Source organism: Cebidichthys violaceus, unplaced genomic scaffold (genome assembly GCF_023349555.1).
Source record: "Cebidichthys violaceus isolate CVI_PGR_0920_01 unplaced genomic scaffold, fCebVio1.0.p SCAF_2, whole genome shotgun sequence".
Lineage (NCBI taxonomy): Eukaryota > Metazoa > Chordata > Actinopteri > Perciformes > Stichaeidae > Cebidichthys > Cebidichthys violaceus.
The window spans coordinates 10,969,193-10,993,609 of record NW_027176372.1 but is presented as its reverse complement, the minus strand read 5'-3'; the positions used below and the strand labels follow the sequence as shown (position 1 = coordinate 10,993,609).

The 24,417-nt window shown below is 43.9% G+C and overlaps 3 protein-coding genes across 8 annotated transcripts in view; 1 reads left to right on the top strand and 2 right to left on the bottom strand.

The window, feature by feature from the left end:
• Positions 1 to 5,302, top strand: part of tenm2a (teneurin transmembrane protein 2a) — a 201,230-nt gene extending 195,928 nt beyond the window's left edge. For all 6 annotated transcript variants that reach the window (XM_068714393.1, XM_068714391.1, XM_068714390.1 and 3 more), the window contains 7 exons: positions 55 to 612; positions 747 to 1,016; positions 1,141 to 1,551; positions 1,704 to 1,814; positions 1,918 to 2,185; positions 2,615 to 2,745; positions 2,858 to 5,302. In XM_068714393.1, coding sequence (XP_068570494.1) covers positions 55 to 612; positions 747 to 1,016; positions 1,141 to 1,551; positions 1,704 to 1,814; positions 1,918 to 2,185; positions 2,615 to 2,745; positions 2,858 to 3,595 — 2,487 coding nt within the window. In that variant the 3' untranslated portion in view covers positions 3,596 to 5,302. The remainder of the gene's footprint in view (positions 1 to 54; positions 613 to 746; positions 1,017 to 1,140; positions 1,552 to 1,703; positions 1,815 to 1,917; positions 2,186 to 2,614; positions 2,746 to 2,857) is intronic.
• A 1,857-nt stretch (positions 5,303 to 7,159) lies between these two features.
• On the bottom strand, positions 7,160 to 14,629 carry zgc:165573 (cysteine-rich and transmembrane domain-containing protein 1). The gene is made up of 3 exons (XM_068714388.1): positions 14,492 to 14,629; positions 10,505 to 10,842; positions 7,160 to 8,362 (listed from the first exon to the last, which is right to left on the bottom strand). The coding sequence occupies exons 2-3, from the start codon at positions 10,821 to 10,823 to the stop codon at positions 8,259 to 8,261; spliced, it is 423 nt and encodes a 140-aa protein (XP_068570489.1). The 5' UTR covers positions 10,824 to 10,842; positions 14,492 to 14,629; the 3' UTR covers positions 7,160 to 8,258.
• Positions 14,630 to 19,397: 4,768 nt separating this feature from the next.
• On the bottom strand, positions 19,398 to 23,185 carry eif4ebp3l (eukaryotic translation initiation factor 4E binding protein 3, like). Its single transcript, XM_068714387.1, has 3 exons — positions 22,782 to 23,185; positions 20,762 to 20,938; positions 19,398 to 19,982 (listed from the first exon to the last, which is right to left on the bottom strand). Exons 1-3 carry the CDS (start codon positions 22,912 to 22,914, stop codon positions 19,954 to 19,956), a joined length of 339 nt encoding a protein of 112 aa, XP_068570488.1. The 5' UTR covers positions 22,915 to 23,185; the 3' UTR covers positions 19,398 to 19,953.
• Between the last annotated feature and the right edge of the window lie 1,232 nt (positions 23,186 to 24,417).

Here is a 24,417-nt window from a genome sequence, read left to right as displayed (position 1 = left end):
ATTTTGATAATGCTATTATATTAATCCGGATTGTGCCTCCCTCTCTGCTTCCAGTCCATGGTGCTGCTGCTGCAGAGCCAGAGGCAGTACATCTTCGAGTTTGACGCCTCGGGTCGGGTCACAGCTGTCACCATGCCCAGTGTGGCCCGACATACCATGTTCACACACGTGTCAGTCGGCTACATCCGCAACACCTACAACCCCCCGGAGAGCAACGCCTCCATCATCCACGACTTCAGCGAGGACGGCCGACCTCAGGCCACGCATTACCTGGGCACCGGCCGCCGCGTCCTCTACAAGTACGGCAAGCTGGCGAAGCTGTCGGAGATCGTGTACGACAGCACCGCCGTCACCTTCGGCTACGACGAAACAGCCGGCGTGCTGAAGATGGTCAACCTGCAGAGCGGGGGCTTCTCGTGCACCATCCGCTACCGCAAAATGGGGCCGCTCATCGACAAGCAGATCTACCGCTTCAGCGAGGAGGGAATGGTCAACGCGAGGTTTGACTACACCTACCACGACAACAGCTTCCGTATCGCCAGCATGAAGCCAGTCATCAGTGAGACGCCCCTGCCCGTTGACCTCTACCGATACGACGAGATCTCTGGAAAGGTGCGGAAGTGTTGGTCTGCTTTCGAGCGTACAAAAGAATTCAACTTGCACGGCAAACTTTGTGTGTGTGAATGTACCTCCTGTGGCTGCCAGAGGACTCACATTTTCCCTAAACCTTTCCATCCATCCTACAGGTGGAGCACTTTGGAAAGTTCGGGGTCATTTACTACGACATTAATCAGATCATCACCACCGCCGTTATGACGCTGAGCAAGCATTTCGACACCCACGGTCGCATCAAGGAGGTCCAGTACGAGATCTTCCGTTCACTGATGTACTGGATGACGGTGCAGTACGACAGCATGGGACGGGTGGTGAAGAGAGAGCTCAAAATTGGGCCCTACGCCAACACCACTCAGTACCGCTATGATTATGACGGAGATGGACAGCTGAGCGGCGTCAAGGTGAGTGCAGAGAGAGTTGCTGTGATGTGGATTTTTAGTGTTCGTGACACCTAATATGGCCCTGAAATTGCTGATGTCACACTCTGAACTGTCTGCGAGACCTAACACTCCTTGTTTTACCCAGGTGAATGACTGGTCCACCTGGCGCTACAGCTACGACCTGAATGGCAACCTCCACCTGCTCAACCCCGGGAACAGCGCCCGCATTCTGCCGCTCCGCTATGACCTCAGGGACCGCATCACGCGCCTGGGAGATGTCCAGTACCGCCTGGATGAAGACGGCTACCTCAGCCAGCGCGGCTCCGATGTCTTTGACTACAACTCCAAAGGTCAGCTGCTGAGGGCCTACAACCGAGGCCCCGGCGGTTGGAGCGTCGTGTACCACTACGACGGGCTAGGCCGCAGGGTGTCCACAAGGAACAGCGTGGGGCAGCACCTTCAGTTCTTCTACGCCGACCTCAACCACCCATCCAGGGTCACGCACATCTTCAACCACTCCAGCTCGGAGATCTCGTCGCTCTACTACGACCTGCAGGTAGGGTAGATGAACATACCCTTTCCTCCTATTTCAGCAAAATATTATCTGTTAAACCTGAATACTGATAAATACTATTGTTGCTGGAGCAATACAATTTTATCCGTAGGCATGATATAAATGTACTGGATTTCTGTCTGTCACGTGATCAGGGACACTTGTTCGCCATGGAGGTGAGCAGTGGAGAGGAATACTATATAGCTTCTGACAACACTGGCACACCGCTGGCTGTCTTCAGCAGCAATGGACAAATGATCAAACAGGTAAGAATCTTTGACTCTCACATCATCAAAAATAAAATGATGTGGTAAAAACACATATGGACAAGGCTTCTCAAGGAAATTGACTGATGCTCGTGTCACCCAGGTCCAGTACACGGCCTACGGAGAGGTGTACCTGGACTCCAACCCGGAGTTCCAGCTGGTGGTCGGTTTCCACGGCGGCCTCTATGACCCCTTGACTAAGCTGGTCCACTTCACCCAGCGGGACTACGACGTCTTGGCCGGACGCTGGACGTCGCCCGACTACAGCATCTGGCCCAAGATCGGGAAGGATCCCTCTCCATTTAATCTGTACATGTTCAAGAACAACAACCCCCTCAGTGACATGCTGGATGTCAAAAACTACGTCACAGGTAGAGAGGATTGATACGCATTACTGTGGTGTGGATGGTGAATTCTGTTGCATGACTGTTTCTACATAATCAAGCCAATTAAAACCCTGTTTTCTTTCAAGACCGTAATGTTGAAACAGCAGAATAGTCAGACTGCGGATAAGTTTAATCACATCTCCACAACAAGCCAAACTCAGCTTGTTGTGTCCTGACATTGTCTTTGATATCTCTATTGTGCAGAAGAAACAGATTGGTGAGGAAAACATAGCTTGTGCAAGTAAGAAATGTACCGCAGATGGCACCGTAGCTGATAGCTTTGCATAACACCAGATGTGTCGCACAAGCAAATACACGTTCACTTTTTTCTTCTTATGATAAAAGAAATGATTTGTTTGCTACCGTGTTTAACTTAGTCATTCAGCTAATTAATTTCCCTGCTGTCTGCTGTAGATGTGAAGAGCTGGCTGGTGATGTTTGGCTTCCAGCTCAGTAACATAATCCCCGGGTTCCCCCGACACTCGCTCTACTTTGTGGAGCCGCCGTACGAGCTGCAGGCCACGCAGCACTGTGAGAACGGACAGGTACGCAGCACCGTGCTGAATATATGGCCATCGACAGAATCATGTATACAAATGAACCCCAAGATAGTGATTCAGTTAGTCACCTTTCACACTCTTTTATTTTCTCATGTAGCTCATCACCGGTGTGCAGCAGGCAGCAGAGCGTCACAACCAGGCCTTCATGGCCCTGGAGGGCCGTCGCCTCAACAAGGAGCGCAGGAGACGCAAGGACAAGCCGGGCCACTGGTTCGGCACCAGCACCCCCATAATAGGCCGAGGAGTAATGCTGGCTCTGAAGGAGGGCCGCGTGGTGGCTGGAGTGTCAGCTTTGGCCAGCGACGACAGCCGCAAAGTGGCCCTGGTGCTGAACGGCGCCCAGTACCTGGAAGGCACCCATTACACCCAGGAAGGGAAGGACTGCCACTACTTTGTGAAGGTGGGCTCGGCCGACAGCGACCTCTTGGCCTTGGGGCTCACCAACGGGCGCAAGTCACTGGAGAGCGGTATCAACGTGACGGTGAGCGGACGCTCGAGGAGAGGGGTGACTGTGGAGTTTGCGGTCCCGGCGTTGGTGCTGAGTGTTCGGTACGGGCTCGCGGTGGACGTGGTGGATGAAGAGAAGGTAAGACTGTTGGAGCTGGCCAGGCAGAGGGCCTTGGCCGGGGCCTGGGCCAAGGAACAGCAGAGGGCCAGGGATGGGAAGGGAGGCAGTCGCCTGTGGACGGAGGGGGAGAGACAGCAGCTCCTAACGACAGGCAGAGTACAAGGCTACGACGGGTACTACGTACTGCCTGTGGAGCAGTATCCAGAACTGGCTGACAGCAGCAACAACATCCAGTTCCTCAGACAGAACGAGATGGGCAAGAGGTAACAGCCCACCTGAAACTGTTTTGAAGGGCAGACTCGTCCCTCTCTCCCCACTTTCACTTCTCTAGATCCTGCTCCTTTTTCCTACCCGGCCTCCTCGACCCGACTCCTCTCAAAATGGAGAATTAACCAACACACGGGGTTACTCACGGAACGCTGCAGGGACCTTTTAGAAAAGAATGACTTATCAGAAAACAGATTATTGTTCATTTTACGGCCACAGGCAAAAACAAATGTAAAAGTTTAGTCAAGCGATTCTGTTTTTTTTCTTCTTTTTTTCTTGAAAAAACTTTGAGCAACTTAAAAAAGCACTGAAGAACTTTGAGAACCGTTGCTTAGTGAATAAGAAGATTCCCCTTTTTAAAAAAGATAGTGATATTTTTCGCCCATATTTTTTGGGTCACACTGAGAGCGGCCGCGACAGCTACTGAACGCGAGTCGTACCGCGCCGGCTTCTGCGGCGAAGGCTGTTACTGTCTCTTAACGGACGCTGAAGGCACAGGGACCAAAGTGGAGACAGAACCACTCCAGAGCGCAGCCGCAACTACTACACATCAACGGAGGACATCATAAACAGCGACACACAAGGCACTGTCAAAAGTTCGTCCATTACTATGAGTCGTCTCCCTGTCTCAGGCCTCCCATCGTCTACCACGGACCAGTCCTCTGCTGCTGAGGCGGCGCACATCCAAACCAGGCAACACACGCGAGCTAACGGCATCCTTGAACGAGTCCGAGCTGTTGACGGGCTGGAGAAATAAACTTTTTAAAAAAACAAAGTGAAGAAAAAAAATGATGGCTATATTTGTGGACAGTGGTATCACACAGCATTGTTTATTTTGGAACGGCGTGAAGAATCATATTCCTACATATGTGTCCGACTACACTAAATTTCAGGATGTTGCGTATATCGTAGATGCCGTAGTTTTGTACGTTTCAGTCGCGGTAGAATTGTGAGACTTTCACCAAGGCACTTCTGTACAGAACGATCAAACACACCGCTCACAGAGTCCGGAAAAACATGCTAAGTTAGTTATTTATTTTATTCTTTTTTTATTTATTTATTCTTAGTACTATATGACAATCATGAATGAGTCACCAGTTCTATTCCAAATGAACATTAATGGACGAGTTTATTTTCTTTTGTAAAATATGTAAGAATTTTTGTTTTTGTATTAATTTCAGTTTGCTGCCAGGGCAAATAATAGTCACTCTCAAAAAGAATAATTTATGTAATAAAGTGTTTTAAAAAAAACAACGGTTTATACTTTAAATAAAGTCTTTAAAACTGTGAAATCTGTTTTTTCGAGCTATATTTCGATGTACAGTGTATAGATTTACCTTTATGCAGCACAGTAGAATATTGTCCAGATTATCGAGTTTTATATTTCTAAGAGGAAGTGGCTTGTAATGTGCAAAATCTTTAGCTGGTCTTACTGCTCTAGAGTTTTGTGGCACTCTAATATTCCATATCTACAATATCAATCCCCAGTTTGTTGTTTTTGACTGTTTTTTGGTTTGGAAGCAGAGATAAATTTCTGTCCTAGATCCCAACAGCGGTAGCAGTAATGGATCCCTCTCACTGTGAAGAGACTCGTGCTGGATGTCATAATGTACCAAATCAGTATTATCAAAAGGATGATTCTTATACATTCACTGAAACGAGACTCTTCTGAGAACCTTATCAATAAAACATAATTGTTTACTTCAACTGAGCAGCGTCTAGTTCACTTTCATCTCATTTTTCTTTTGTGTGTGTGTGTGTGTTTGAAGACGACTGATGTTATTTTTACAGTAGCAACTTCCACCAGACTTGAATGGCTTGCATTAACAATAGTTGCATTTCACAGCAATCTGTGCAGTGTTGTTGGAGTACTAGAAAAAGCTCTGTTTGTTAAAAACAAGCTGTTTTTGTTGCCTTCTTTGTCAGTTGTGCGTCAACTTCGCTGAATAGCTACATTTCTGCTCCATATATTCTTGTTTGAAAAACGTTAATACACAAAATACCCTGATGTGTTGATGCCATGCCAGTAAACAACCACACACAGCTACTGTACTCTACCTCTCATGGAGGGGGGGGCAATATTTTTCACTCTGACTGTTCATCGATTTTAATGTGCCATTACAATTAGGCCTGTTAACACCATGTGCTTATGGATTGATGTTTTTTTTACTGGAATAATAATTTGACTGTACTCGTGCCCTTTCAGCAGTGTTAGAAGAGGTTAAAGCATCTATAATCAATATTTTATAATGACAATGGATCACATGGCTACAGTACTATGTGTATTGACACCTCTTTTATTGTTTCCACATTTTGTTCTGTTGCAACCTTGTGCTAAAATCATTTAAATTAATTTCCCCCCTCATCAATTTACACTCCACACGCCATAACGACAAAGCGAAAACTAGATTATAGCTTTTTGTTTTGCAGATTTGTGCTGCCATATGTATTCAGACGCTTTGCCGTGACGCTTGTAAATTAAACCCAGGTGCCTTCCATTTCTCTTGATTGTCTTTGAGACGCTTTTGCACCTTGATAGGATACCAGGGTAAATAAAAATTGATTGGGCATGATTTGGGAAGGCACACGCCTCTCTATATAAGGTCTCATGGCCAACGTCACAGACGGGACGGACGGGACGGACCTTTCTCACAGCAGACATGTCGACTTGTAGGACTGAGGGTACAGCTGTTACTAATAACACTAACGATGGCTCTCTGTTCCATTCAAGTGTTCCACTGAGAGTGACAGTGAGCCAGCATGCACCATACCTGGACCCTGAAATCAAAGCAGCAAGGCACAGGTTTGTGGAAGGCTGCAAAACAATGTAGTGAACCCACTGAGAAAGATCACCCAACACTGCAGTAAACCGGCAGCTCTCTCAACTTTATTTTGATTGTACAGCCTGCAACTTAAACAGTTTCGGTCCACTATCACAGCTCTCATAGCTTAGCGTATTAGGTATGTATGTTGTAACACTGTATGTTACATGCAAGTCCTGTATCAAACAAAAGCAACAAAACGTTTCAAAAGTAGAAGTACTCATTATGCAGAATGCCCCCGATCAGTGTTAACGGTGTTCTTCATGTTTGATAGTTTAATCTACAACAATGCATCATGTTTTACAAACTGATCCCTTTATTTTGTATATGAAACTTTAATCTGAAACGTAACATGTAACTGCCCCTGTCAGAAATTATAGTGAAGTAAAAAATATGTTAAAATACTAAAGTTAAGTAAAGATACCTCAAAACTATTAAATGTTAGAGTAAATATATTTAGTTACTTTTCACCACTGCACATTAGAAAGCCGTGACGCATCCTGTACTTTATTCCATCGTCGTTTTAGTTTAAAACTGTCTCCAGTACTTTGGTTTCACTTTAGTGAACTGTGTCAGGCAGGCAGCCATGTCTCAACCAGCATCCTGCACTAGCAGCTGAGTTATAAATAGTTGATAGTCCGGCCAGGCCTCCGGCAGCTACAGTGTGCTGATCTATACTCCCCATCCTGCTTTAACCTCACACGCGCATACAGCAAATATACACGAATGACAAAGCCTCGCATTTTATGGGAATACAGTATTTTAATGCAAGTTTCTCATCCAAAGCAACAAAAAAAGGCATCTGACAGGTCATTTGGTTTCTTCCGTTAAGCAATCACTTTCAAAAACTTTTTTTTTTTTTCATATTTTCAGTTTTATTTCCAAGGTGTATAATAAAAATAACATTGGAATATTTTTTTTTTCATATTAAGATAATGGAAAAAAACAAAACATTGTGGCCATCGACTGTTAACAGTAATCAAACATAAATCGCTGTCATCTTTAAAAATGCATTCACAGGACTCCACCTGAAGACGTACTTGGGCAAAAAAACAGCCTCTCTGCAAATGAAAGGGATACATTTCAAGCATTAGCTTCTTAAAGAGCGCCCTGTGGCTCGTCAGCAGCCGGGGTCTTGGTGCCCTTTGGGGTGTGTGTGTGTGTGTGTGTGTGTGTGTGTGTGTGTGTGTGTGTGTGTGTGTGTGTGTGTGTGTGTGTGTGTGTGTGTGTGTGTGTGTGTGTGTGTGTTTGGGGGGGGGGGGGGGGGTCCAGGGTAAGGGGGTAAGCTGAAGGGCGGGGTTAGGGAGGGCTGGAGATGGTTGACAGGGCAGGCAGGAGTAGTATCTTACAGAGGTAATCGTCATAAAGTGCCAAGAGAGCCTCACACTAGATGAGCCTGAGATCCGAGTTTACCGTGTGTGTGTGTGTGTGTGTGTGTGTGTGTGTGTGTGTGTGTGTGTGTGTGTGTGTGTGTGTGCGCGCTCACGAGTGCGTATGTCTTTGCCTGTTGTGTGTTGGTGTAAGATTATAGCGAGGAGCCTGACGTTCAGGTTATGTTTAGAAGCGAGGTACAAGCTGCTACAGAGTAGCCCCTGGACAGCGTCGGCCAGTCAGCCGGTCAGCGCTGAGGGTTTCACATCAAAGGAGAGTTAAGTGGCACCGGACAGAGACTTCCATATGGGAATCAAGGCTTTTATTTATAGACGGGCAGAAGACTTGTGGAGGGGGGGGGGGGTTTAAAAGGAGTGCAAGGTTTAAGGCAGATGAGGGGGGGGGGGGGCTCGAGGCACATAAATGGGGGGGGCGGGGGGTAATGGGAGGTGAACAGTTGGGGGGAGTAGTTATGTCAGCATGTCCCAGAGACAGCAGCAACACAGAGCCGTCCAGCAGGCCGTCAGGCATGTGTCTCCTGAGTCGTCCCTTCTCCTGTCCTCCACCACGTACACTGGAGAGAGAGAGAGAGAGAGAGAGAGAGAGAGAGAGAGAGAGAGAGAGAGAGAGAGAGAGAGAGAGAGAGAGAGAGAGAGAGAGAAGGGGTCGACAAGGTGATACATAGAAGAGGGGAGACGAAAAGAGAGACAATTTAAAAGAAAGCAATTAGTGATTCGTTTTCCTATAATCACATAAAACCGGAGATGATTCACCGCCGGGTCTTTGACGGTAAGCTTGAGTGTAACCGTGGCTGATATGATTTTTCCTTTAATTGCGTTCATCACGGGAGGCGCATCGCCATGGCAGCACGACGCCGCGATCAGGCAGCGTTACGGTTCAGCAACATGAGCGCTACTCTGAGGTATCGTTAAACCGATGAAACGAGGAGCATCAACCAGACGTGTTCCTATATCGTCACATGTGCTTCACCTTCAGTCAATAAGTCTAAATAAGACATGTGAAAGGGTTATGTGACCCACATGTGAAGTCTCCCATCTGTTCCAGTCAAGTCAAACAACAGGCCTGAATAAAAACATCTCCCGTTTCTTGTGTTTGTGATTAATCATTCATGTGGAGGGAGACGGGCATCCAGCACACAACAACCAGGTGCAGAGACTCATGACATAGGGCTGTGCGTTGCCAAGGTGACCGCCCCCCCCCCGGCCAATAGATAAGGTGACGGTAGCTCACCACGCTGGACTCTGATAATGAAATGACTGGTTAATGATTGGCCAATATTTAATAATGAATGTCTCTGTAAGTCAGAGCGAGGTTCTCGATAGCAGAACACTCGGCTTATCTCGATCAGTTACACGAGCAGGGTCACCTCACCGACTCTCTAATACCAAAAAGGTGTTCAAGGTGTTCTCTGGAAGCTTCGCTTTGAATATTTTATTTCCGTGACATGTGTGCTTTTTTTTTTGCGTCACAGCTTGTACAACGCTCCATTGTGGATGCTCAGTTGAGCGGTGCTACTGCACCGGCACACCTTTTTATCTTCAACCGGCTTGACTTCACACTTCTAAACCCTTAATGACTTGCTCTGTGGGCTGACACGTTTTGCTTCTCTTTTTTTTTGTGTTCCACCTGAAATCATTCATCAATCAATTAGTCAAAAAGACAGAATGAACGGGTAACTATTTTGATAATCGATTAAGTTTTTGGAAAGTCAAACATTTGATGGTTCCAGCTTCATCTTGAGCTGTGAGAAATTGGGCATTTTTCACCACTTTCAAACTTTCGAGTTAAATCAATTTCATCTGGAAAATGACGGATTAATTGCTCATGAAAATAATAGGTCCTTTTAACAGTAGACATTTTCCCTTGTTGTCAAAGTTAACTAACATTATAGTGTCTCCGTTTTATTTAAGTGTCCCATTAAGCTGCGACAGTGTGACAATGAGCCGGCATGAACAATACCAGGACCCTGAAACCAAAAGCAGCTTAATAGAATTCAGTCATCACTCATTTTATCATTTGCACCTGTGCTTTTTCCTCATTTCTTCTGTTTAAAAAAGGCCTCCCTGCAAGATGTGGGTCACATGACCAACAGAGACAGCCGTAGGTGTCTCTAGGCTAATTTAAGGCTTTGAGGAATTCTGATTCTAACAGTGCAAAACTGTTTAAATGTTACGATGAAACTCAAATTATCATTTCAATACTTTCCAATTTCTGAATCAATGTTCTTTCATCACAGACATTTCCCACGGATTCTTAAATACATGAGTCCGTTGCAAAACAAAAGACTCCCACCATCTCTGAAACATCAAATAATGAGGACGGCACAGCTAAAGGCTAATGTGATAAAAGGGAATAAATGCCATTTTCAGGAATCAATACCCACTAAAGTGTGTCCCCTGCCATTTAACAAAAAAATACAATCTCTTATAACAACACTATCAAGCCCAAAGTCAGTGTTGTCTGGTCTATTAGATAGCACTGTAATAGCTCAGACAGCTATTGGTCATCTCTTAGTAAACATGTTTGCAGATTAGCTCGCCTCTCCTTCCTGGTCTTAGCGGCCCGTTGAGACTCTCGAAAGTATCCGGTCAGAGGAGGAGCCTCTTCTACTTTTTAGAACATACATCTTTTGTTCCGACAACATTATGAATATCATACATATTTGCATCAATCACCATTGAGTGTTCCCACTCACCTGTGTTTTTGGGAGCTTCCCCATACATAGGCCCAGGTTGGGGCCCCCCCTGCCAGCCAAACTGTGGTTGCGGTTGTCCGGAGTACCCATAAGGAGGCTGTCCTTGGTCAGGGTAAGGACCTCCAGGGCCCATTTGTCCTGCAGGGTAGTGTGGGTACCCTGCATTAGGCTGCTCCATGTTCACAGGGTACCCCTGTGGAGGATAGCCCTGGGGTGGGTAACCCTGAGCTGGGTAGCCCTGTGGAGGCGGGCCTTGGGCTGGGTAGCCTGGAGCAGTAGGGCCATTGCCTGGGTACGGAGGGGGCTGCTCGAAATTCATCTCTGGGATGAACGGTCACCTGAAGAGCAAGAAAACAGGAGTGAAGGTGTAACTTTTCACATTTGAATCAAGTCTGCTAGAAAACACTACAGTAAAGAGACAGGAAGGCGATGTGGGTGTAACATCATGTAAACACCAATGCCAGCACTGATGTCAAAACAGAGAGAGTTAGGGCAACAAGTCACATATTATAAATTAGTACAACTTGTTTTTCTACTTGTATGCTGACATACCTGTAAAAGGGTATATCATAGATAACATACAATACAAATTCTACATACTTTAAATACCATCATTTACTATATTAGTGTATTATAAAGGTAAACATACCTATGTACAGTTAGTAAAGAGATAGTAAGTTAGTAATACAATAACAACAGTATACACATTTTGGGGATATTATATATATTGAACTGTGAGGCTTAAACAGTCCATCAACACACTAGTTTGCAGTTACAAAGTTGCATCCAAATTCTATTGCAAAATCAGAACAATGTGGTATTGTTTCGACCGTGTGTGTGTGTGTGTGTGTGTGTGTGTGTGTGTGTGTGTGTGTGTGTGTGTGTGTGTGTGAGACTCAGCCTCGAGAGTCACATTAGGCACTGAATTCCTCCGAGTCCCGATATAAGAGCACAACATTTTCAGACAGGAACACAAGTGATGCAACTGTTTCTCAGAACAGAGAAGTGCAGAGCATATAGTCGCTCCCTAACCTCTCCACTTATCTCCTGCAGCTTCATACCTCCTCAGCCTCACATGGCCAACAATCACAGTCGCCACGGCCACGCGGGGAGAGACGAGCCCGGCGTCTCGCTGTTTGCATGTCGAGTGTGTCTAATGAGTCAAAGGTCAATCACGGCCCACATCAGAACCGACAGAGATAAGCTCTGTTTTCTTACTGCTCACGCTCAGACTTTACAAATAGAGGAGTCAGCTTCACAGAGCGCAGGGCGAGGCTCAGAGAGAGAGAGAGAGAGAGAGAGAGAGAGAGAGAGAGAGAGAGAGAGAGAGAGAGAGAGAGAGAGAGAGATGACCAATCTTCACACTTTTTTTCTTCCTCTTTACTCAGAAACACAGACACACAGCAACAGCCCACATTCATGGTTTCCGTGTGTGATGTGTAAAACCAACACGACGCAGCAGAGGAAAGACTTTGATGCTGTTGCCCCACCACAAACTGATTTAGTTTTTTTTTTTTTAATTTCTTTAAGGCTGTTTGGAAAGTCCAATAAATGTTTGTGATTAGATTTGTGTCTAAAGGTTAACCGCTCCACTCTAGACCTCGTGAGAAGATTGTGCGTTTCCCAACCTATTGGCTTCTGATAAGGCAGATCCGGGTCCATCGCAAACCCTCACGCTGAGCCTTCATCGCTGGATTTGCTCATGTAGAACGGCCACAACAAAGGACAGAGGGCCAGACGGAAAACTGCATGTCTGCCAGGCCTTCCCTGGACTCCTCTGTCACGTTGTGTATGTACACTGTAAACATCTAAATGGCGCTCCCAACTCCATTCTGCTCTGCTCCTCCATCCACATCCAATCATAATCCAATACAAAGCAATGCAGGAGCTGCAAACTGAAATAAGTCAAGAGGCGTTTCTCGAATGAAAAACGGTTGCCAATTTGGAAAAATAACATTGTATTTAGGTTGAAAGTATAACAACCATATTTTTATCTCTTTGATTACCTAATTTGGTAATATGAGTAACATGGTTTAAGGATGACTCTTGGGTAATGTTAAACAGATACTGAGAGAATTTCATAGAAGAAAAGGAAAACAACTGTTATTGCATTAAATCCTGCTTTAACATCAGCAGTAAGCTTCTCTGTGCAGCGCTTCTCAAAAGATGTCTGGACATTTTTACCGCCTGACAGATGGCAAGGCCTCTGTAACTATGGTTACCATGCTCCAGGGGGAACAGAATGATCCCTGATGGTTTGTTTTTGTTGTACCTTGAGGCAGTGAAGAGTAGGGAAATAACACAATCATCATCTCTCTCTCTCTCTCTCTCTCTCTCTCTCTCTCTCTCTCTCTCTCTCTCTCTCTCTCTCTCTCTCTCTCTCTCTCTCTGTTAACAGGGAAGCGTTGATGGCAGTTGGATCTTTGCTCCACCTCATAAGTAATTTGTGACCATAAAAAGTGTTACATTACCGGCTAAAGGCTGAGAGGAGCTTCTTTCAAATGGGACCTTCTAAATAATCGGTAATCTGACTCCAATAAGGTTGTTTACACAGCATCAAAGTTCACCATGTGGGTCACCTTGGCTTTATTGTACCCACATAAATCTGCACCAGCCTTTGGTATCAGATTAAATTCTGATGAGAAGTGATTTAGAGGTCTCGTCTCTCCTATGAAGGCTTGCACAGTGTGTGTGTGTGTGTGTGTGTGTGTGTGTGTGTGTGTGTGTGTGTGTGTGTGTGTGTGTGTGTGTGTGTGTGTGTTTATTTGCATGTTTGCGATTTGTTTGCCAGGTGAGTGAGTTAGGACAATGTTTCCACAATAGAATCATGGTGATAATGTCACAGACAGTGCAGTTGAGACATCTCTCTGACAATGGCATTACTGACAAAGGAGTAAACAGGCGTAGTCAGTTCACTAACATATGCGTTATTATATCGGCAGCATTAAACAATGCACAAAAAAATAAATAAGCCACTTAACCGGTGGACGTTATTAACCTTGATCAAAACAATTCCTCTGTAGAATAAAGAAAGGACAAAACAAAGTAACCGATCAAATAAATTTAAATTGTGTGAACCCGTTTAGGGCTGCTAGCATCAGCTGCTGTTAAACTGGTTTAGTAAATGCCATGCACAATGATCTGACAGGATTATGGGGAAACTTCCCCTTATTATCAACAAGTTTCCTTTCTTATGTAGTTTGTATTGGAGAAATGAAATTGAAACACTGGTGCATTTTCTGGGCCGATAGCACGGCATCTTAAGGTACTTTGTGTATGTGTATGTGTATTACACAATACCCCAAAAAAAAATCTTAGTTTCATCCCTAGAAACGTGGCCTGAAAGGCAGGTCTATAGCACAAGGCTGGGGTTTATACTTCATGTAATTGAGACTGTGCTGACACAGGGGCAGCTCTGTAGCCTCTGTTTACTTTCTCAGCATCTAGAGACATCACGCGACCGAGAGGCCGTATGTTGGACATAATTAGGAGGAATCAGAAGCTATCTCACACATACACGCGAAGGCAAAGGCACGGGCTGAGCCAAGTCACGACCAAGTGACAGCGAAAGACAACATATATATATATATTTCATTGAGCGGTTTCAGTAAAAAATAAATAAAAAAGGTCTTTGTTTCTACAAACTTAACTGACATTTAGCAGCATAGCATTAATGTAAGTGTGGCTATTAAGCTAGATTAATATTAGCTTATTATTACCATTTTAACACGAACCTTTCGGTATAAACGCTCTATTGCTATCAGTGTTGTATTAGTAGGCCTATTAGTACAACGTCATTTCGCGCCACCAGTAACTTAGGTTATCAATATAATATTCAAGAAATATTATAAGCTAATAACAAATTGCATCTGCAGGCCCCAACCCATAGCACTGTTCCGTTTCCCAGGCCCCTGAGTTAATGATGACTTAATGTTACGCTCATAAACGCACAGAAATAACAGCTCAGGACATGTATAAACCACCTACCTTTGAACGAATAGTCTGTTGTAAATGGCAGCGACGTCTGTGTAGAAAGAAACTCCTTGTTTTTTCTGAGTTTGCAACAATTTGTTACCGCAATGTGCGACCCTCTTGTGTCTAAAAAAAACCCAGTGCGTATCGCGTTTGCGGGACGTGACGTAATTTTGAAGGGTACGGCACGGGGGACGGGCTAGTGGGCAACAAACGCGCGGATTGGCTGACGCGACGGTCACTGCTCGTGTGCGTCCAATCACAAGACTGAGCGATAACCAGTGGGTCGTCAGCACAAAGAAGTGACTCCTGATCATCTGACTTGATAAAAGATTAAATAGGCCCACATCACCTAGCCAGTAACGGAATAAATACGAGAGAGAATAGGCAGGATGGGTGACTAATACACGTGAATCATTAATTAGAGACCTTGTTGCTCTCGCCTTGGAATTTGATTTTGATAAGATATGGAATATTGGCAGCTCTTAACATGAAAGTATTATGTATTATAATATAGCAATATATAAATATGAACAATTATTTTGTTGCTCTTTTATTTAACTACATCATGTGTTTCTATTCATCATATGCACCTGTTTGTCTAAGGTGTATTACTGGTTTTCTCCCAGCAGGTGTCAGACTACTCCCGGTCTATTTTTCTCTGAAGTGCCGGTTGTTGCTTTTTTCTTGCACTGTAATGAAAAAGCAGTGAGTTGTTGTCTTGTCATGCAGCTAAAACATTTGCCGATGTCTTTTGTTTTATTTGTGTTTTCTGAATTTTAATAATCAGCATCACACATCACTCAGAGAAAGGCCCTACAGTATAAATTCAGCATACATTGAGCGCCTAATTTACCTGATTGAAACAATACATTGCAAGTGGTTTGCTTGTCTTTTTTTTCAACCTGTTGAATGTTGCTGTCAGTCTGACACTGACATTTTTATCATAAAAAGTTCATCAAAACAACAATGATACAGATATGTGGTGGGTAACGCTTTCATTTAAAACTGTGCATACAACAAAGGGACCGAATGCCTTTAAACTAATTAAGTGCTTGACAATGATCTGGGTGACAAGCTGCCCATAATATGCCTGTATACCTGTGAGATAGTTTTGTTCACAGAAGAGCAGCTGATATCTGACTGAGTCTGCTCGGTTTCTGTTATGACAAGAAAGAGCTATGGCTCTCTTTCTCTCTCACTGCACATGTCGAGCTCTCAGTGTCAGTGTCTCTGCTCTTTTTTAGGTGGGCGGCGACGACACAGCTCACAGATAGGGTGAAGCACACACTTGCAAAGACATGCATATGCATACCTTACTTTGAGCGCACATACATATGCAGCACATGAAAGTTTATAGTGGAAGACATGTTAATCTATAACAAAGTATCCTATTCTACATACCGTTAGTTTATTATTAATCTGTAAAGTAACGAGTAACTATAGCTGTCTAATAGACGCACCCATGCATGTGCACTTCACATACCTGAAAAGGGGTCGTAGGGTTTGGCGATAGGTTTATGAAACATCATCTTGGTTCCTCCATCGGACATGGCACTACATGAGTTCAGTTTGAGCATAGTGACATGCCACAGACAGTAGAATTTAAAAGGAAACGGTTTCTATTCTGCAAGGTGATACCAGACAGTGTATTGACATAAACGCTTGCACTATTTGAGTGTGTTCAACAACAAGCCTGTAACAACAGAGTTGTAGACCAGCGGTGCGCCCCAAGAAACAAGGACCTGACCTCTGACATACACACACTAAGCTATATTTACAGCTAGTACAAAGTCATGCATGGAAAACATGTTGGTGGAAGGCACTGTTACTGGTGACACATTAAGCAATAGCCTGGCAGCAGCTGTTAGAAGACTGACCTGAGACTGTCCAATGAGGCATGTCAGAGATTCTGCAACAAATAGCGAAGGAATCCTTAGCTTTATCCTAAGATAAAGTGGCAATACAGAGTATTCTGCATTGTCACTCTAAAGCTATTTGTTGTGTAGTGAACAAGGCCCAGGTTTGCTTTCAGTGTAGGTTGTGTGTAGCCGTGTAAAGTTAATTCAAAAGAGTGTTTCTTGTAATTTCCTACACTTTACAACCTTCACATAGTCCTTTGCTGGAAACCTCACCTACAGGAGCTAAACAGATGAAACCAGTAATGAAATATACTTGTCTACGATAGCAGCGTAATCCAAGAAACTGAACACAATCTGTTAATAAAGTGCAGCACATCTAGGAATTGAATATACAATTTCTGGTGTACCCAACAGAAGTCGCTGTGTTAAACAGTTGCCTTAATTTCTGCGATGGAAAGAAATGCAAAGCTAAGTTTATGAATGTGTGTTTATCATGCATGAGATAAACGTGCAGTCCACTTCAGCCCCCCCCCTCCCGTCATGATAGATGTGACCAAGCTGGCCGTGTGTACCAGTGTCTGTTTACATCGTCACCCCGGCAATTTAGCCCAAGCCTGCACCAGCGGCTTCAGCAGGAGCAGCTGACAGAAATAGAGCCTGGCACGCCCGCCCAGCTCTGCCCAACCCTCTTACAGGGACCAGGGGGAGGGGGATGCGAGGGGGGAATAGTTTGTCTGTGGAAAAGGGCAATGGAGCAAGATTACCAGAGTTCATTGAAACTCAAGGGGTGTTCGTCTGGAGCGAAGTTGTTTACGGTGGAACAAGGACGATATCATCCAAAATAACATTTCATGGATGAGTGACAAACAAACCATTGACTGGTTCTCTACAAGCCGAGATGAAGCATTTTATATTGGGAGCAAGCAGAACCTTGTGTCTTGTGTCACATTTACACACTCAGTGCAATGGGTGATTCCGTCACTGTCACATGCTCACTATGAGCAATTGATCACCACTGTTACAACATATTCTTGACATAACCCCATTTATCAGTTTATAATTATAAAAAAACAAAAAAAACAAAGGCAAATGACTGCATGTTAAAAATGATGTACATTGATTGGAAGCCTGCAGTGAAAGTCAATTCTATGCGGGCATATTTTTACGACATTTACATAAAATTCAGGTGGCTGTGTTATCATCATGCTGTTGTGCAGATGCATAAAAGGAAGGGAAATTTCTTATGCGTGCATTTGTGAGTTTTTGTCCATAGTGACCAAACTTTAATCACAATGGTAGGGGTGCATTTGTCTCCTTTTAATTAAAGCCATGACTTGTCAGTCATGAGAGAGTTATTTTGAGCTAGACTGTCAACAATCATTGTCCCTTACGATGCACCCCATGTTGACATAATCTTTGGTTTTCAATGGGTCAGAAGGCTTGTGATGAAGGTAAAGAGGACTGTGGTGTAGACGTGTTGAGTAGTTAGCTCTAATTTTAGACCGTGTCATGCTTCTGGAAGTGTAGTAGAAATCAATATATAATCTTTATACACCTGTGGCATAGCAGTCCTCACCTTCATCCCTTTTTTTTCTGGGCACCAAAGCTGTGTTTGTTCTGTACATTTGTGCCCATCCCATAATAGGACATGGGATGATTACATCTGGTGTAGCAAAAAAATGTGCATGTGGATAAAATAACTCTTTACCCACGCCTCACTGCGTGTCACCAAAAACATTTAAGTATAATTTTCTGTATCGTATCTCCCCTTCTGCCCGATAGGAAATCCCTCAAAACTATGCCACGGGAGCATGTGGCCTTTTTCTCACGTGTGCCCAGAACAAACATACACACAAACTTGTTCAAACAGTATATGCAGGTCAATCAGCACGTTTTAACAAAAAACAGCCAAGTGATTAAGCATTACCCCATCTTTTTATCGAAAAGTTATCTTATTCTGCACTGCAGTGCAGGTCCAGTCTGGGTCCAGTGTTTGCTGTAGGACACAGTAACATTGTGGCACACAGCAAGTTGACTTTGCATGGGCCAGATACTGAGCACATGCTCCGAGTCTCATCACGAGTCATTTATTAAATCACGTAAATCAGAGCATCTTGGGCAAAACTCAAGTCGGTAACTTTGATGTAACGCTGAGCGGTTACCGGTCACTCCTGCAAGGCCGTGGGACGAGACCAGCTGAGCAGACTGACCCACATCAATGACTCACTCATGACGCATAGAGACCTGCTTATCTGTTCTCACTTGCTGATATACCATGACGTCAGCAGAAGCTTCAAAATCCAAGGTTTGGGGTCATCAGGGCTGAAACAAATATGTCATAGCTACCTAAACAATGCTCATGAATATTAAGAAATCAACAATTGCATATTGGAGGTAACTGCTTGGTCAAATAGCAGCAGGTGCTACACCCCACCCCCACATTACAGAGTGGTTTCAATATGCCTGGTCTTTGTGCTGCAGCTGACCTCATTCCTTAAGACCAGGCCTATTCCTACAGTCAGCCTCCCTAATCTACTGATCAAAGTCTGGAACAAGCAGGCGTACCTAGCCTTGACCCTGTGTACATGGATGGCCTTCAGGCTTTCAGCAACATGTGCTAATGGTGCACTTTGAATTCATTCTTTTTCAAAATTATCTTTCATTAGACTTGTTTTGTTGGTCGAGCATCATCAGCTGTACATTTATTAAGATATGTCTTACAGTTCAACAGTCCATCTTGAGCAACATAAGATTATGCTTATGTTTGACTTTAACGCTAATAACTTAGCCTAAAGCTCACCCGCTTACATAAATCAACAGGGGCCAAGTCTGTCTAGTGAGGGGAGTTCCCGCCAGCGGTGCACAAAAACATTCCATACATGAGGCAGTTATAAAACTCATTAAACATGTAGGTTTCTGTGGCCACATGCTGTTCCATTAGATACATTCTTTTATTACACTTTAAAGCACAGTTAAAGAACAACAACAATGTCCTAAATATTGTTTAAAATAGAATGATATACATTTAATGACAAAATAAAATACACACAAGCAAGCAATTGTTGGCAGTCTGAATAGCCTTTATTTGAAATTATTCACATTTCAGCTCTCCCTCCATACAAAACAGAGAAGGAGCTGATTTTCAGTAGGCCCTGAACCCCAATATTATCACAAAGAAAGTTAGCCATCTGTTTTTTGGGGGGATATACAACAAAACAACTGATGCCTGCAGTGAAAAACTCTACATGTCTTAATGTAATCATCCTGTATTCCCCAACTTAAAAAATAGGCTACATTGTACAATGTTATTTACAAAAGATTAAAAAAAAAAGTGAAATCAAAATGGATTTTTTCAATCCTGCTGCAGCTCTGAAGTGAGTGAGCCACTAATTAGCCCATTAAATACCATTTCTTTGCTTAACACTTTTTTTAGGGTCAAAAACACCCTACTGTTTTCCAACTTCTCCATTCTTTTTTGGTTCCTCACAAAAGCTTTTATTTAAAAAAGGAAAAAAAAAAAAAAAAAAAAAAGCTTTATATGTAATGCATTACAGTCACAAAGGACCTTGGAGGTGTTTTTAAATGATAATTCTCCACAGGAGGTAATACTGGAGCTCAGATGTCCATCTCAAACTGGTTGTCATCTGTTGAAACGGGAGAGAAGAAACAGTTCAGATTAAGAAGGGGAGGTGTTTGACAATCAGCTGGCAGTTAACATTTGTGTTTGCAGTCAGAGCACAACCACACCTTAACGGACTGCAGACAGGATCACAAAGTACAGAGCTTATCAATGCATTCACAACTGGCAAGAAAAAAACAAACACATTGGACTATATGGGTGTAGCTCACAAATCCAGACCGCACCACATGTCCTGTGTGTTTACCGACAGAGGAAAGGGGGGGTCAGCACTAATCCTTCTGATCTTTACTTTGACAGGAGCAGTGGCGGTTTGATGCATTTTGCTCAGTAATAAATCTAAACTTGCCCGTGAGCCCAAACCTTTGGTTACACTGTCATGAATCATTGCTAAAATAAGGGCTTTTATTCCCAGCAAGTCATTATCTGGAGCGAGCTATCAGAAACAGAAGATTCTGTAAAACCACACATTTGCTTAAAACTGTTGATCTTTCTTAAGCCCTTTAGCAACAACAAATAAACAGCTGACACCATCAGCCTAAAATTATAGGGGAAGCCTATGTTAAACAAGATGAAATATAAAAGTGATTGTTGAGCAATTAACCACTAGCCTAGTTTTGAAAGTCTTGTACAAAGTGGGGGATATTTTGATTTCATAGAACCACAAAAAGCATGAAAATGTATGGACCCATACATGGGTTTGCACACAAACTCTGAAATGTGTGTTTTCCAGTTAAGTCCACTCTGTCACACAGAGAAACAACAAGTAAATAGTTGCACGTTTACCTGCAATGTCCTTCTCTTCTTCCTCGGCCTCCTCTTTGAGATCCTGCAGTTTCCCCATATTGTGTGTAGCGGGTACCGTGACCCCGGGGATCTGGGGCAGACAGCATGGGGGGGTCCGGGCCAGAGGGGAGTTTCGACAATCCAACAGAAACTTCCTGTCATAAATGATTCGGGTACCTGAGAGACAAAAAGAAAGTCTGGTATTCAACCCACTGTAAACTAACATCAAATCTGTCTTCCAAACAGGAAGTGAAGTTAATTCTTTAAAGACAAACACAACTGACTGAATGCTGGAGTATCTAATATATAATAGCCTAAATATTTTGGCATGTTGGCAATGTGCACATTTGGGGAGTTAAGTGTCATTATCCTCTACCAGAGGGGATTTGAATGGGAAAAGGAGGGTTCTGTGTGCGTGCAGAGGGGAGGGCTGAAGGCGGCCACTGCCATGAGTTCTTGGAAATCAGAGCACAAAACATTTTATTTTTGAAGCGGGAGGCCTTGAGATTAAAGCCACATGTTTGTTCTTTGACTGGGTAAAAATATTTAACATTAACGGCAGATGTGACACGCTGAGAGTATTCTCGCTGCGGTGACATGATTTCAGCCTAAAAGCGCCACACAAACCCCTGCAGCTATCAACATCTAAAATTGCCTTGGCACGACTCGTGTCCGTCATCATCAGGACTTGGACAAACTCCAAGCGACAAACAGCTTCATAAATGGCGTGTTGTGAGAAGTTTGACCAGGACACGACTCAAGGAGCGAACTGCTGCCTCTTTATTGGAGTTTGAACCTGCTCAACTTCGCCACAAGGAAAAAAACATGTTATGTAATAACTGTGGTGAGCAGCACGTCCTGGACAAAGGGAAGCAAAGCAGAGGCAGGGGGGGAATTGGGGCGAGGAAAGAGGGTTGGAATGCAAGCTATAGTGCTAGCAATGCAATGCATTGCAAGGCGGCCTAGAGTGCACAGCAGTTATGTAGTAAAAAAAAAAAAAAAAAGGGGGGGGGGGGGGGTTAGGGTTAGTCAAGCAACACATAACCCCAGCAGAGTGAAAAGTGTTGCACAGAAGTTGGGAAAACAAGTCAAAGCTCTGTGTAGCATGTGGCGTGTTTACCAGTGTCGTTGATTTTTGCTGCAAATTAAAAAAGAAAATATTGCTCACACTCCCCCATGCACTTCCCTCCTCCTCTTAACTTGTACAGAATGTTCTCTACAGTTCCTGAAATGCAAAGCAAGAGAGCAGCGGGGATAGGACGGCCTCCTCCGACTCCACCGCGGTGGAGGCCAATCACTCTGCTCTTCTGGCAGTTGGACACATCGGGTTAAAACAGCTCTTGTCTTTAGAAGCAGCAACAAAAGACAAGGTTTCAGACCACAATGTGTTTTGCCAGTAATCATGTATCTTCTCATGTAAGCCAAAGTTACTATTGTTCTATCAGCAGTGGAAATATATACATACCTGTTATTATAGTATGTATTTGATAGTAATTTGACATTTAGTAATATTTTTTTTTTTAAAAAGGGAGTAAAAACTGTCTGGCTCCATACTTTTGATGTATTTGTGTGATTTAGGTAAAAGGGCTTCGTGCTTCCGCGGTGTGGTTCACTTTGCCAAAATCAACAAATGACAGCAAACTTGCTGACAACACGAGGGCTTTGGACAACTGTCACTGTGCAGAATGTGAACAACAAGGCGATTCTCCAACTTCCTCCTATTACTGGTTACCAGTTTCCTTTTTAATATAGTTACTTGATGGTGTTAGGGCGAGCTAAATATAATTCGAGTATAAACCGATACCCTTTATCAGCTGTTTTAAGCTCGTTTGTATTGTTTTGCAGCTCCTCGCGAGACTGAGCTTTAAGCATTTTCACCAGAGTACAAACCGTTGAGTTCGAGCTACTGAAGTTAGCTTACCTTTTTTTCCAGGACAAGTTCCGTGGTGTGAACGCATTTCGGGAAAACTAAAGTAGACCACATACGAGACCTCCAGAGAAAGCGTTGCACAGTTCTTACCTCCAGGCGTGGTGGAGAAGAGGGTCCCACCGGGTGTCTGGCTGTAACAGTCGGGTAGCTGGGACCAGTCCTTCAGGGTGAGCACCCTGGTGGGTATGGGGCAGCTTTTGGCTTCATTCGTGCCGGTCGACATGCTAGCTTCTGCGTGGCTGCTGCAGGCGGAGTGGGACTAGCGTCTTTAAAAGTCCTCAAACCCGCTGTATATCGCTCGCTCAAAGCCCTGCACAAAGACAAACGGACTTCAAAGTTGTAGGGGCTTTACAACTAACAGCTAACAGAGTAAACGGTATGCGACTGTGACTCGCAAACGGAGAATTCAAAACAAGCTCAAAAGTTTGGGGCCCCGGTGGTGTCCGTCGCTACAGGCAGCTACCATGTGCTGTATTTGTACTACACACAGCTGCAGCAGCCACTCGTGATGTTTTTGTGCAACAGCTATGAGACACGTGGGGCAACGGCTAGGTGCGAATGTTTTTCTGTCAGAGACAGCCATATGGGCGGTGTTAACAAAGGAAAAAAAATGTTCTGTTGATTTATTATCTAATTTTATGATGAGAACACAAATATATTTCAAGACCCATTGTGTAGCTATGCGATTGTGCACTACAGGAGAAAATACACTGTTAAAACGTGAAGCTGCAACGTCACCGCCTGTGTCAGTACTTAACAAGCTGATATCCTCCAGGAAAGCTTCTCCTCAGTGTTGGTAGTAGTAATAGTAGTAGTACTAATAGTAGTAGTTGTTCTTTGGGTGAATGGAGGTAAAATTAATGACTAAGAAATGGCATGATTTTTAGAGTTAGCTCAACATGAGCGTTAAGAAAATTGCTATCCGTGTCTTCTCTGGTTCACAAATCAAGCGCTTCGCCACCTCATCCGTGTTACTCTCTCGACTACACTGCCCCCTACAGGTTGGCACTGTGTGGAGCCGACAGCACGTTTCTCACGAAGGGCTCATCGACAGCTGCTTCAGATCGCTCACCGACTTTCAACAACAACAATCAATAAGGGCGTTAGTGTCATTTCATGTATCTGTTCTGCTTTATTTATCCATTACATGCATTTAGTATTTTTTTGCTTTTTGTCTTATTTTTGACCTGTTTGCGGTACTTTGATTGCATTAATGTGGGCCTATTACATTGAATCTTATGTTATTACCTTACTCTATGCTTTGTTGTACATTGGATTTGTTGATTAAGGTGTTTGAGGAGCAAAATAATAAACTAACGAACGAAAAACAGAATCCATGATCCAAAGCTGTGCAAACAGCCTATAGACATTGTCAATGTTGTCCATAAATATTAGTGTCGACACAGTGGACACACATAAGGACAACAAAAATAAACTACTTTTATCCACGGAAAAATATGAACAATATAAAGGAAGCAATACTAGTACATTTTAAATTATAAAATCAAAACTACTTTGTAATTTCAATTTACACTTTCAGTTCCATTCCGGTTTCCTATGAGGAAGTTACTCCCATTTACCAACCACTTGAGGAGAGACAGCGAGATCCTCCTTGTGGCACTGGCACCTCAGTGGCACTTCAGCGGCAAGCGTCAGTCAGGTGCCACAACTGTGGCAGTCGTTCGGCGCTCGTTCGGCGCTCGTTAATAAGCTGCCGAGCTGAGCG